The following is a 15333-nucleotide window of genomic DNA, read 5'->3' as shown; positions in this document are numbered from 1 at the left end:
GACTCTGACTACATTGCCTTTGTTAAGGCCCGCCTTCACGACCAGTTCCTCATGACTGATCTTGGTCCTCTTCGCTATTTTCTTGGGATTGAGATCTCCTCGACCTCTGATGGCTTCTACATCTCTCAAGAGAAATATATTCAGGATCTTCTCGCTCGAGCTGCTCTCAGTGATGACCGCACCGTTGTGACTCCTATGGAGCTCAATGTTCAGCTTCGTGCCTCTGATGGTGACCCTCTTCCTAATCCCACTCGCTATCGTCACCTCGTTGGTAGCCTTGTCTATCTTGCTGTTACGCGTCCTGACATCTCCTATCCTGTTCACATCCTGAGTCAGTTTGTTTCAGCCCCCACCTCTGTCCACTATAGTCACCTCCTCCGTGTTCTACGATATCTTCGTGGCACGATCTCTCAGCGCCTTTTCTTTCCCCGCTCCAGTTCTCTTGAGCTCCAGGCTTACTCTGATGCTACCTGGGCTAGTGATCCCTCTGATCGACGCTCGCTGTCTGCTTATTGTGTCTTTCTTGGTGGCTCTCTTATTGCTTGGAAGACAAAGAAACAGACTGCAGTTTCTCGCTCGAGTACAGAGGCTGAGTTGCGAGCCATGGCTATGCTGACGGTTGAGGTGATCTGGTTACGGTGGTTACTTGAGGATTTTGGTGTGTCTGCTGCTACCTCGACTCCCTTACTGTCAGACAGTACTGGTGCTATCAGTATTGCGCGTGACCCGGTGAAGCATGAGCTCACTAAGCACATCGGTGTGGATGCCCACTTCGTGCGTGCTGCTGTGCAGGATCAGACTCTCGCTCTTCACTATGTGCCCTCTGAGTTACAGTTGGCTGACTTCTTCACGAAGGCACAGACTCGGGCGCAACATGCCTTTTTCCTCTCCAAACTCGGTGTTGTTGATCCACCATGAGTTTGAGGGGGGTGTTAGATGTGTATAGTCTCTTTCTGGTTTATCCCTATTATATAAGGGGTTTCCTGCACTTTACCACACATGTATATGTATTGGCCTTTGGCCCTCAGTAAAGGTAGTTGCCCATTCCTAACACCTACGACCACAGCATCTTAGGACTACAGTTCCATTCTGATGGCGAATACGTCAAGGGTGGTTTGAGCCACGAAATTTTAACAGAGTTCATGGCTGGTGTAGGGAATGAGCAACAAAAAACCCTGAGGAGCTTCCCTGACGGTTCACGAAATTGCTATACACTGCCATCCGCTTTTGGTAAGAAGTTCCTGTTGAGGACCACATTTACTTACGGCAACTATGATTGGTTGAACAGGAGTATGGACGGGTCATCATTTCTGTTTGGGCTCCATATTGGCGTCAATTTCTGGGATACGGTGAACTTGACAAATTGGGATCCATCGCTCACGGTCTGGAAGGAGGTGCTCACGGTTGCTCTAGGCAACTCGGTGTCGGTCTGTCTGATAAACTTCGGTACAGGGACTCCGTTCATGTCTGCTCTGGAGCTGAGGCCACTGCTAGATGCGATGTACCCTTTTGTGAATACTTCGGTATCAGTCGGACACTTTAGACGGATCAGATTTGGTGAAGCCACTGACTTTATCACAAGGTGAGACTGGCATCCATAGTTTTGGATTAGAACTGAATTATGCCTATCAGTGATTTTTAAATCTGCTGGCTTGCTCAACGCATTTGGAGTGCGTGCTCTTATGCTTTCTGAATCCCACAATTAATTCTAACAGGAAAAAAATTGTACTCCCTCCATAAATTAATATAAGACGTTTTAGATCACTAAGGTAGTGATCTAAAAAATATCTTATATTTTTAGTGATCTAAAAAATATGGGCAGTGCTACGCATCCGCCGACGGATAATCTAAAAATATCCACCGCCCCAACAACCGTTAGATTTGATGTCATCCAATGGCCAACCCCGTCCCATCATTGCAACAGAGCACATGCTGCATAAACCCTTTTGAACCATAGGTGTTGTTGCAGAAATGTTTATCGTCTTCACTTTTCTGCAACATGGGTGTTGTTGCGGAAGGAACTTTTGCAACATAGATGATGTTGCAGATTTTTTTTGTCTTCACTTTTCTGCAACATGCGTGTTGTTGCGGAAGGAACTTTTGCAACATAGATGATGTTGCAAAATAAAAATCGCCTTCACTTTTCTGCAGCATGGGCGTTGTTGGCAAAAAACTTTTGCAACATAGATGATGTTGCGAAAAAACTTTTGCAACATAGAGGATGTTGCGAAAAAAATCAATGAAAATGAAGTTACAGAAACACTGACATCGTTGCCGTCAGCACCACTGTCATTCACATCGTCGCCGCCCAACCACAAGGCCATCCATCCTCCGAACTCCCCGGCTCGAGCGCCGCCAATCCCCGTCATCGGTCGCGTCATCCAACAAGCTCGCATGCTACCTCCATGGCGCTTGTTGTTGTAGCCACTAGCTGCTACTTGCATCTACCTCCATGGCTGCCCACGGTCGGGTTGTGATGTCCAACGAGGCTTGCATGGCCATGTATGCTCGCATGCTACCTCCATGGCCGTGGCCGGTGGGCAAGGGCTGTTCGTGGGTGTCTCCAACATCTTCGAGCAGGTCCCTGATTGTGTGCGTAATGGAGAAGGATGTATGGCTGGGGAAGGAAGAAAGAAGGCATAAGAAAACAAAAGATGTGTATGGGAGCAATCGGACGAGAAGATAAGGCAGGATGCAAAGCGGTGCAGGCCCACAGGGACACGCGTCGCCCGTGGGAGACAGCGGACGAGCGAGAGAAAATCCGCCGGTTGACACCAAGCGTTTTCCAAAAAATATCTTATATTAGTTTACAGAGATAGCACATCTCAAGTTGCTAAGTACTCCCTCCGTTCTTTAAAGAGTGTACTTCCAACTTTGTTGGAAAGTCAAACCTTTTTATGTTTGACCGTATTTATACAATGATACACCAACATTTATGTCTTCAAATTGGTAGCATTCGATTCATGATAAAATATTTTCATCATATACCTATTTGGTTTCACAAACATTGATATATTTTTATAGAAATTTGATTAAACTTTGAAATAGTTTGAATCTCCAACAAATTTGGAAGTACACTCTTTAAAGGACGGAGGGAGTATGTGAGATTACCAGCTCCAATGAAACCAAAAAGTAGTGGTATCGTGCTAGCTAATTTAGGCCTTCTTTGGTTCGTAGGATAGAAAAATCATAGGAATAGAAAAGTCATCTGAAATGAGATGATATGCATCTCAAATCGTATGAATACGTATAGAAAAGAGGATGCCCTTTGGTTCATAGCATATGATTTTTTTTTACATTGAGTCTAGGTTAATGTCTATTTTCTTATGAAATGCGAAGGACAAGAAGAATTCTTCCATAGAAATAGGATTCTATTCCTACAAACTAAAAGGCTCTAAAGGTATTTACCTGTAGAAATCCTATGCAATGAAATTACTAAAAAAAACCTCCAAACCAAAGGAGGACTTACATGATTTCTCTTGTCTTTTGTGTGTGATACAGATATCCAGTGGACCCTTATGACCGGTTCTGGGAGGCTTGGTCTTTCTACTATAAGACCTACCCCTGGATGACCCTAAACACTAGCGATAAAGTGGAGATTCTCCCGGGCGACGACTTCTTCAATGTGCCGATGGCCATCTTCCAGAAGGCCACGACCCTAGACACAAACTACACCTTCATGGGACTCAACATTGGAATGGGCCCCAATCTGAAGCACGAGAATAGCCTTCTCCTGATATTCCACTTTGCAGAAATTAATGGTAACAACCCGAACAGAAGGTTCGACATCTATAACGCCGGCGATTTGCTGCACCGGGGCTTCTCCCCGTCGCGATTACAGGCCAACAGCGGGCAGTTCTTGTATAATGACGACGCATTTTACACCCTGAACAAGACACGCAGCTCAAGCCTTCCCCCGCTCATCAACGCGCTCGAGGTGTACTCACTCATTCGGATGGAAAACTTCACCACCGACTCTGAGGATGGTAAGATCGGCCATCGTTATTGATATTGCACACTTATTACACATGCCATGTACAGATCTACATTATCATCATGATGTTTAGTCAGTTGCTTGAACTGCTTGCACAGTACCTCCTGATCCCTACTTTTAAAGAAGCTAGCACAGTGGTCTACGCATGTGGGCTGGCAATGTTTTAATCATCTCTTATACTTTATCATTTTAATGATTCTAATTCTTGTAAGAAGATTACATACACTTTAGATGCCAATGAGATTTCTTGCTTATGTTGCCTGTTATTACATAATTATTATTACTATGAAGAGTTTTGCTTCAGTAAAAGTTAACACAAATCTTGAAGTTACTTAAAAGGGCTATCATCGTAATCAAACATAATGAATAGATTGATTTAGATACAAAATACTATATTACCCTTTTTGATTGAAGGGGTAATTTCTAATCTCCACCTTTAATATGCATCGAAATTTGAAAACTTTTCTAAGGGGGGTGTACCAAAGCAAAGTTCTACTATGAATGGTGCATCTCCAAAAGAAATCAAACTAATCCCAGAGAATCCAATAAAACTCAGACCTGGGATGCTATATGGAGCAGAGTGTCGGCTTACTAAGAGACAACACATCCAACAAATGAGTCCCATTTAGATGTGCGTGCTAAGGTGGATGTGTGGCATCGAGACCGGATTAGGAATGAGAGAATACATGATAAGGTAGTGGTGGCACCGACTGAAGAGAAGCTTGTCCAACACTGACTAAAGTGGTTTGGACATATCCAATGGAGGCCTGCAGCACCAGTGTATAGTAGAAGAGTAGCGAAAATACTATGAGGGGCAGGGGCGACCAAAGCTGGCATGGGAGGAGGCCGTAAAAAGAGACTTGAAAGTTTGGAATGTAACCAAGGGTTTGCTCTTGATATGACTGCAGAGAAGTCATCGATCCATGTACCAGAACCTTAATTTACCTTCCTTCAGTTCGTTACTTGTACTTTCTCTCTTCTCTTTTAGGTTCTCGCGGTTTCTATTCGGTTTCATCTCTATCCTACCCCAGCTTGCTTGGGACAAAAGGCTTTGTTGTCGTTGTTATGCTCTTTTTTCTAGTGCAGTATACTTTTAGTACATAATAGAGTAGATGTTAATGACCGAGTTCTCACTGCGTAGACCTCTGAGGATTCCCAACCCACTCAACTCTTGATCACTACATTGTAAAGGTCAACTGCCAATTAGCCATGAGGAAGACCATAGTAGACGAATGAATTTATACAATTTATTCAGTCTTACAAAAAGATAATATTTACACATGAAATGATAATGTAACTTCTTACATTGTTGTACATCATGATTAATCCTACAATAATCCTATGCCCAACATATACATTTTCCATTACTCCAGTCATGTCTGTTTTCATTCTCTCCTGTTGTTGCAGTCAATTCCATGAAAGAGGTAAAAGCACACTACGATTTGACAAGAATAGACTGGAATGGTGATCCATGCTCCCCAATAGAGTATACCTAGGAAGGTTTGACTTGCGGCTACTCCCATAGCAACAAGAATCCTAGGATTGTCCGAGTGTAAGAACATAACCAGGACCAGTATTCTTTTTGTTAATAAACTATCTTACTACATACCCAAGTGAGTTCCATGAAAAACATTTTATCCATATATTTTCTATTATTTGTGCATACACAAAAATTGTATACATTAAAAAGGTTATATTGCAAAAACTAAGGGCTCTGAAGATATTTCTTCATAGCACTTGTTGAAGTATTTTTAGAATAATTAATGAGGTATATTTATAATAATAAAGAAGTATATATAATCGATTCACTTAAGAGGTATATCAACATGTGGGGGGTACATACAGTGTCTTAATTTGGTTCAAAACCAGAAGCATGGAAACGATGTCTTAAAATACATATTAGTTCAACACTCTCTGTAAATTAATTACTTTAAATAAGATGATTATTTTGCAGAAATCTGTCTAGCAGGGGACTAGGAGGTGGATTAGCCATATCACTTTTGAGCATGACATCACTGGAAATTTTGTAAGTGGTGCCTATGACATAATATTGATGCTCTAGATGAAATGAAATTGACATCTTTTGTGACCCTAATAAAATATATATGTATAGGGATTTATCACACAACAATTTGACGGGCTCCATTCCAGACTATCAACTAAAGTGACTAGCAGTTCTGTAAGTCTCTGCTTGATCAGTATTTGATTAATAATATAATTTTACATGAATTATTCAACTACTGTTTTTTAGGGATTTGTCAAATAACAAGCTCGAGGGACCAATCCCTGACTATATTCTTAGAAGATTTGAGGCTGGTCTGCTCGACTTAAGGTTTGGCAGCTCTGTTGCACGCCTGCTTACTCAATATAATTTGTTGCAACAAGCTGAACAACTACATCAAAACGAAATGGCTCAACCCAAGGTTGGTTATTATAGGTTAATGATACAGATCAATTCATGGCTTAGCAACAGTCTTTGCAGATATAAAGTATTAACACTGCATTGGTTAAAAACAATTGAGAAGCTAAATGCGTATTTGGTTCATAGCCATACTTTGCCAGGCGAGATTTAGGCAAGTTTGACTTTCTCTAGCTTAATGCCATGCGCGAGCCCCACTTGTCATACACATAAACTCCTCAATTTTGACTAAGTCGTGGTGGCCGATTTGGGCGCACAAAGTGTGGCAAGCCTCACTATGGGAATTAATTGTATTGATCCAATCATACCATCAGTTACATGCACTAGCATCTAGTAACTACAAATGCTTTACCACCTATGGGCTTTCAATACGAGAGCCAGATATGTATGTACCAGTACATGTGTGATCTAGAAACCATGCAGTTAGTTCATTTAGAGGGTATATTTAGAAGTGTCATCAGATGGTTAGTTGTGTTAGAAAATGAAGGCATGTTATAATCATAACTGCATAGAGTTGTTGTAGCTAGGATTTTGAGGTAAGCTAATTATTTTTTATATGTTGTACAATCATGTCACTAGACTAGAAGGCAATCCTATATGCTCAAAAGTCAAAGATATGTACTGTTCAAATAAGAAGAAGCACACCACACCTACCGTGCTAATTGCGGCGATAGTTCCAGTGGTACTGGTATCCTTCATAGTAGTGATGTGCATACTCTGGAAGTTATGCCGGAAAGGTAAACATAATACTTCTCCCCCTGAATTCCCTTTTTCATCAATGCAATGTGCAACAGAAATTAGACAACAGCTTCAAACCTTTACTTTCATATATAAAACCAGACTTTCTGACTTTGCAGGGAGCTCAGGAGACCAAGAGGACTACGCTACATATGAAGAGGAAACTCCCCTGCACATTGATATCAGACGGTTCACATATGCACAGCTGAAGCTCATGACTAAGGACTTCCAATCAATCATTGGAAAAGGAGGTTTCGGTATTGTTTATCATGGCATACTGGAAAATGGTGATGAAGTAGCTGTTAAGGTGCTTATGGAGACATCAATAGCAAAGTCAATAGACTTCCTCCCCGAGGTATAACACGAAAACAACTAAGCGAAATCATTGAGTTCTTTACTAGAAAGTAAACTATAAGTTTGCAAGATATCTAAACAGTTTCCACACTCCATATTCAATAAATTGATGTAATTGGCTTCAGCTCTAGGATGTTTGTAATCATATCCGTTGCCACAGGTGCAAACATTGTCCAAAGTCCATCACAAGAATCTCGTGACTCTGGAAGGATATTGCCAAAACAAGAAATGCCTAGCACTCGTTTACGATTTTATGCCCAGAGGAAATCTCCAACAGCTTTTAAGAGGAGGTTTTTCTCTTTAACTTTTCCTAAAAATTTCTATTCAACATAGTTGACTACTTGGTATAGGTATGACCAACCAACTTGCAGTTTTGTTATGAACTTATGATCACTAACTTGCATTACAATTTTTACAGGGACCATCTGTACTTTAATTTAGTAAAATTGAATCATTCAATCAAACATAAAATTTGTTCAGTCTAAAAAGCAAGTTAACCAAGTCAGGGTTTTATTTCCTGCAAAACCAACTAAACAGCGACTCAGATGCCAACAGCTTTGGTTAACTACATACATTTCATATATATAGGGACCATCTATATGCTTTGACATCCTACTGAGCTAAAACTGAATCTCCTGGTTAAAGTTGTAGTTGATTTCCTAGACTGTTACTGCTGCAACTTGTCAATGCAGTGGAGTTGGTGCTGGCGGGCCTAATTACTGTGTTATAGACACTAGACTAAAGAGTGAGACGACCATAGCTGCATTTTTAGAGCCGCAGGTTCTAGTCACATATACTGATAACAAATTGGGGCGACCACAGTTACACTCTAAGAGACATAACCATGACATGATAATCACAAATTATAAACGTGTAGATCTTTCAAAAACCAGTAAGAAACATAGCAAGAGGCACATATTAAATTAATACTTCAATAGCTTAGTTCTCTTGTTGATTAAATCTTTATTTAATGAAGTGCCCTGGTAATGAGAAGGAAAGGCAGTGACCTTTGAAAGACCAAAGGGCCTATGTATGCAGGTTTTTTTATTCTTTAATGCACCAATTGATGGTATGGTTATTGGTGAATAGTTGCATCTGTAACATATCAGCTGTTAGCTTAACTATGTTCAAGCATTACAAAAACTGATATTTATTCTACCATGCATGTGTCAAACGGTACTTGCATTAATTTGGTATGTATTGATGCAGGAGATGACCATAGTTTGAATTGGGAACAGCGACTTCATATTGCACTTGATGCTGCACAAGGTCCACGTTCAAATATGCGTTTATTACATTTATTTTGTGTATATCTGTGTGTGTTGACAAAGTATGTGTTTCAATAAACTACAGGACTGGAGTATTTACACGAGTCATGCACCCCAGCAATAGTTCACAGAGATGTGAAGACCCCCAACATCCTTCTGGACAAGAACCTGGTGGGGATAATATCTGATTTCGGGCTTTCACGGGCCTTTAATGAAGCTCACACACACATATCTACTGTTGCTGCTGGTACTCTTGGCTACCTTGACCCCGAGTACCATGCAACATTCCAACTCACTGTCAAGGCAGATGTTTACAGCTTTGGTATCGTACTCTTGGAGATCATCACTGGCCAGCCCCCGGTGCTGGTGGACCCTCAAACCATCCATCTAACCAACTGGACGCGCCAAAAGATTGCTACAGGCAGTATTCATGAAGTTGTGGACAAGAGGTTGTTGGATCAGTACGATGCCAGTTCCCTGCAGAGTGTGGTAGCCTTGCCATGAACTGCGTCGAAAACGCAGCCATCAACAGGCCGACCATGACTGAGGTTGTTTCAAGGCTCAAAATGTGCTTGCCTGCGGTTCCAAGATTGCTCAAGTTAATGATTTCTGGAGTTCCAACAATAAGCAACGAGGGGAACTTCCAGTCTGATCATGGCGGCCGGATGTCAGAGACAAGCCTCTTATCTGGACGGTGAAAGGGAAACGCCTACCGTGTTATTGTTGCATCTGCATAGATAATGTTTGGTAATATGCTTAACTGGCATTGTCATTGATCGTCCATAGACTGGAATTCAGTAATTATAACTCTCAGATTCAAATATTGCTCACTTACTAACTGTACGAGTTTTCAAGCATGACTCGTCCCCTTCCATTTGAGAACTCGGTACCCTACTATTGATGCTCGTACATTAAGTCCACACAAACCCTGAGACTGCTTACCCATTACCGCCTAAGGATTCCGCCTTTTATTCCCCAATCTCTATTGCAAGGCTGTGGATTCAAATTACAGTGCTTGTTTCTTCTACCAAATCATCCAAGCATGTCCATGGTACGCGAGTTGGCACCTAAGCTACGAAAAAGTCGGAAATGCAATCACATGACATACCTAACTCTCGCCGCCCGCCCGCCCGCCGTCCGCGCCACGGGAAGTTCCTCGATTTGTCGGCGAGCTGCAGCGCCTGCGCCTCCTCCCCTCCGCCTCCGCCTCGGAACCCGAGCTGTACGGGAGATTAGGGCAGCACATCGCTGCAGCAGAGCAAAGCTGTTGTCAGATCGATGGCCGTGGGGCGGTGCTCTGGTGTGGTGTCGAAGTGGGCGGCAACGGGGGCGAGGCGACCCCCGCCGTGCCTGAGGGCGAAGGGGGCGAGGCCTTCCGGGCCAGCTCAAGTGGTTACAGCAGCGTAGGCGTCAAAGGCCCAGCAGACAGGCCCAGTCTCCAGTCACAACGCCGAGACCCGACGGCCGTGCGCTTCGCCATATCTAACGGTGGATCCGTCGACCTGTCCGTGTTTTTCTTTTTCTTTTTGATAATTGAGGAATCTATCGACCTGTCCGTGATGGTTAACGTCTCAACTCTCAAGCTCCGCCGCGCCTTGTCTCTACACTTTCTTCTTTTTCTGCAAACAGAGAGCACTTTTATTCGTTTACCTTGAGAATGGTTACAGTCGTAGGCCGATGGCCATCATACACCGGGATACACATGAACATACATTGATACATACAACAGCTCAGATGCGTCGGGCGGGGACCAGCGCACCACACACACTATTCACGTTCGATGGTTTCAGCTAGAGGATTATGCATTTGCTGCCACTCTTTGCACCGGATGCCCCTGCCGCGCTCTTCTTGGCCGACGGCGCTCTCCTCTCCTCTATCCTCTTCTCCCTTCTCCTGCACAAACAGAAACAGGGTTTACATATGCATAAGCCTTCACGGAAATCCAATTTCGCTCTCGGGAGCACGTGTGAAAAATGATTTTTGAAATGTTAGAAAAATCCTAACAAATTCTTTATGTATTCATAGTCACATCAAAATACTACTTGCAAAGTTTCAGGCAAAAAGGTTAAATATTTTAGCATGTGAAAAAAAAGAAATTGAATACCAAATGTTACGGAAAAATGCCACCTCAAATTTGTTTTTTTTTCACCGATGAAACACTATTGCTCCGTTCCGCATGAAAATTGGCAACCATGCTTGTGACACTAACATGAACATTCAAAAAAAATCAGAATTTTTCCAGGAGGTACTATTCATGCGGGAGTGAATGCTCCCAGGAGCCAAAACGCGCCTCCCCCTTCGTCTATTTTCTTTTCTTTTCAAAGAATCTGACAGAAGAGCTCGTGTCCGTTCATTGAGGGGGTCTGCAAAAGCCCGGAAGTAAGATGCAAACCGAGAAAACGAATAAGATCTGTACGAATAAATCCCTCTCTTGAGCTTTTTCGCCGCCACGCCCTTTCACTTTATACGAACACAACATAAACAACGAATAAAAGCTGCGTTCAGCATCTTCGAGCCGCCGGCCGAAAAGGGTTTGGATGGCATATATTCCGAGCAATGGCCACCTCCCGACCAGTTATTCCTGCACGAAACCATGTCCACTGGCCATGTCGACGTATGATATATCTCCGCACGACTGCAACCATCGACAGAGACAATGGCGTCGCGTTCATCCATCTTCATCTTCTAGCTAGCCTAGGGACCGTCTCGAGAAGCCGCCACCTCCGCATTTGGCACGGCTCCACAGGAGTCGCAGCCACGTTGCCGGACGTCAAATCGAGCTGCCTGGCGGAGACAACCGACCAGGCATCACATTCGGACGTGACAACGGCCTACGCAGCAATTCTCTGGCACGCACGACTCGAGGAAGAGTCTCCACGACGTAGCACGGAGGAAGAGGCTCCACAGGTGATTGTTACGTTACGTACGAGCCTAGGCCGCACCTACATAACGCAGTTCGAAAATTCCAAATCCGACTTCACGTGCGTGATATAATCTCCAACGAAAACGAGAGTCAGATAGCGAGATGGAACGCACGTGTGGCGCAAAATTAGTGTATAACTTTCATCAACAAACCGAACGACAAGCATGAAGCAAGAAGCAACCCAACCAAGAAAAACACCAAATCCAGCGAGTACAGGAGAAGTCCGTGACCAAGAGAAGAAAAAAAATAACATCTGGCCTCTTCTCCCCTCAGTGACTACACCTAGCCAACAAGTGTCAGTACCAGCAGCGTGCACGTAATAATAAGGTAAAAATTGTTATGAAGTAGTGGTGCCAGACGGTTCGTTATTCGGCGGAAATAGAAAGGGTTATTTCAGAGGGGGTGGTTCCTCACTTGGCCATCATGACCTTGACGAACTCGTCGTAGTTGATCTGGCCATCGCCGTCCACATCGGCCTCGCGGACCATCTCCTCCACCTCCTCCTCCGACAGCTTCTCCCCGAGGTTGGTCATCACCTGGCGGAGCTCCGCTGCAGAGATGAAACCGTTCTGGTCCTTGTCAAACACGCGGAACGCCTCCTTGAGCTCCTCCTCAGAGTCGGTGTCCTTCATCTTGCGGGCCATCAGGTTCAGGAACTCTGGGAAGTCGATGGTGCCATTGCCGTCCGCATCCACCTCGTTGATCATGTCCTGCAGCTCCGCCTCGGTAGGGTTCTGGCCGAGGGAGCGCATCACGGTTCCAAGCTCCTTGGTGGTGATGCTACCTGAGAAATCATGCCACCTCATGATAAGACAGACATAAGAGAGAATATGTGCAATGTGCTGTCAAGTATAGTAAAACTTAAAAATGTAGTGGCCACAAATATACAGCAGAAGGTGCAAAGATTTGGACTAGACAAGTTGAAGAATCCATCTCATCAGGATAACCATTTTTATTCAGGGAACATAAAACCAACTAACACCAGAAAGTGCACTTTCAATGGTCACAGAACACCCAAGCTGGGTTAAGTGATCAAACATACTCTGGTTATAAAAAAATCTCCGATTAGACAAAACAGTGAGTTATAAAGCACAGTAACTCATGCAGAAATAAAGAGGACATAAACATTACCTTACATAATAAATAGCATAAAATTATCAATACTTTGGTTCAATAATATGCATAAAGCATTCAACGGATTTTGAGTCTACACCTTCCAAACACAAATGGAATATATGGCAGGTGGCAGCAGATAAATTAGGATGCAGGTGTTGATTGTGTTGTCTCTATGTCCTTGCATCTTTCACAGTACAGTATGTCAATCAACAAATTCTATTAAAACCCATGTTAAGTCGTCAGCATGAAAACTCATTCAGTTTATTTTCAAGTCAAATAGCAAAAAAGAAGCTATCTAACAGTTTACACAGGGCATCGCCCAACGTATGATCAAATTCAAGTACACAGATATAATGCCCTTAAACTATTAAAAATCCTACATCCTCCACTATAGGCAGCAGAAACACCAGTTCAACATACCCACAGATCTAATTAATCACATTTTACATCCAAACTACCTAAAGAATTCTGGTCAAACAATTGACAGTTTGAAACAATATATCCAGGATTGGGGCATTGATTAAGCGACACGTTAAGTGCTTCAATTGAATTATTGAATGGTCCAACATTCTTCAAGTGTTCTATTATATTCTAAGCCAATGTGGACCGCTAACTCTGAGCAGGCCTAGATTCTCCTCCATGACCGGATTATTAGAACCCATGTTAAGTCATCAGTATGAAAACTCATTCAGCTTATTTTCAAGTCAAACAGCAAAAAAGAAGCTATCTAACAATTTACACAGGGCATCACCCAACATATATAATTGAATTCAAGTACGCAGATATAATGCACGTGCACTAGTAAAAATCCTACATCCTCCACTACAGGCAGCAGAAACACCAGTTGAACGTACCCACAGATCTAATTAATCACATTTTACATCCAAACTACCTAAAAAATTCTGATGAAACAACTGACAGTTTGAAACAATATATTCAGGATCGGGGATTGATTAAACGACACGTCGTCAAGGCCTTCAACTGAATTATTGAACATTCCAACATTCTTCAAGCGTTCTATTATATTCTAAACCAGTGTGGACGACCATCTCCAAGTAGGCCTAGATTCTCCTCCATGACCATTTCTTTTTTTTACAATACTCCTCCATGGCCACTTTATTCTCAAGTCTTTTCCATATGTTTACTATGACACAATAAGATTCCATAGAAAGTAACTAACAGAACAGCCCACATTACACCCACGTTGTCGATGCTAAACTGAATGGCCAGGGGCTTAGAGCAGATATTTCTTGGTCTCAGACGGAGTAACTAGAAGCAGACACATCTAAGGAATCTGATGCGAATAAATTGGAAGCATGGTAAGCAAGCCAAGTGACAACACCGTCCTCAACCACTAGGCCACTCCCTTGGAATACTGTTCTTTCAGAATTAGTATGGTTCACTGAAGATAAAAAAGGATGTAATTACTGGTTCAACAACCAGCAGGATGTGATGATGCCCTTCCCCCAAATAACATTGATCCCAAAACTTATTTATTGTCAAATTCTGCACTTCAGTTCCCAACTACGTGCAAATTGGTGCGCAAATTTACCCCATCCTTGTTCCTGAGATCATTTCACAGGCCACCCAAACGCTAAGCCGTGTCAAATCACCACAGGCCTACATACAAGCACAAAACGCACACCACAATGCGTAACCCCCCTCCCTGCAGACAAATTGCACGCCTCTAACGAGAACATGACCTGAACCACGGAACAGATTGATGAAATCACCGCCGCGCAGGCGCCTCGATTACCATAAGAAACCATGCCGAGACAACCAAATCGCTGCGCGAAAACAAAATCGCCCCCGGCACGCCATCAGATCTAGGTGCGCATCGCATGGCGCAGATCAAACGCACGCCTGGCAGGGCGGGACCCCCGATCCCGGGCCGGATCGACCGAGATGGCGTCCACGCGAGATCACCTAATGCAGATGGGGGAAGGGAAGGGGGGCGGAAATCGGTACCATCGCCGTCCTTGTCGAAGAGGCTGAAGGCCTCCTTGAACTCGCCAATCTGCTCCTCGCTGAGCTGGTCCGCCATGGCAAACCGAAACCTCCAAGGGGCGACGAGGGCCTGCAAATGTTACGCGAGCTGCGCGTTGATGGGCGATGATGGCGTGGGGGTCTCAGTGCGCGACTGGGTGCATCTGTGTCGCGGGGGCCAGGCTTTATAGAGGAAGAGGATCGCGTGGGGAACTAGGGATTTCCTCCTGGTTCCAGTTTCTGGGCATCCGGTTCCCCTTCCCCTCTTTTCTTTTTTTCCATTTTTTTTGCTATTTCATTTTAGAGTATAATTATATTCTCATTATTAATGAACATATTTTTTTGCGAGTATTGTCTGAGAATATTTTCTTTATGGGCTTGTGTGGATGGTGTGAATGTGAAGCGGGCCTATCAGGTGCGAGGATTCAGGAGCGCGAGATATCTGCCTCTGTATTTGATCTTTTTCTCTCCGTTTCATTGGCTTGCTTGTCTATTCCTCCACTAGACTACAAGCCTACTGGACCACCATCGTATT

The 15333-nt window shown here is 43.4% G+C and overlaps 1 protein-coding gene and 1 pseudogene across 2 annotated transcripts; one reads left to right on the top strand and one right to left on the bottom strand.

Moving 5' to 3' along the window:
- The first annotated feature begins 914 nt into the window (after positions 1–914).
- Positions 915–9875, top strand: LOC109731541 (probable LRR receptor-like serine/threonine-protein kinase PAM74; annotated as a pseudogene).
- Positions 9876–10380: 505 nt separating this feature from the next.
- LOC109731561 (calmodulin-3) lies at positions 10381–15079 on the bottom strand. Of its 2 annotated transcripts, none has more exons than XM_020290741.4 (3): positions 14781–15079; positions 12111–12480; positions 10381–10666 (listed from the first exon to the last, which is right to left on the bottom strand). In XM_020290741.4, exons 1-3 carry the CDS (start codon positions 14854–14856, stop codon positions 10564–10566), a joined length of 549 nt encoding a protein of 182 aa, XP_020146330.1. In that variant the 5' UTR covers positions 14857–15079; the 3' UTR covers positions 10381–10563. The 2 variants fall into 2 exon arrangements, with proteins under 2 accessions (XP_020146330.1, XP_073366923.1); XM_073510822.1 differs by having other exon boundaries at positions 12125–12480.
- Between the last annotated feature and the right edge of the window lie 254 nt (positions 15080–15333).

Source organism: Aegilops tauschii, chromosome 3, assembly GCF_002575655.3.
Source record: "Aegilops tauschii subsp. strangulata cultivar AL8/78 chromosome 3, Aet v6.0, whole genome shotgun sequence".
Taxonomy (NCBI): domain Eukaryota; kingdom Viridiplantae; phylum Streptophyta; class Magnoliopsida; order Poales; family Poaceae; genus Aegilops; species Aegilops tauschii.
The sequence above is the reverse complement of the archived record's forward strand: the minus strand, read 5'-3'. Positions and strand labels throughout refer to the sequence as shown.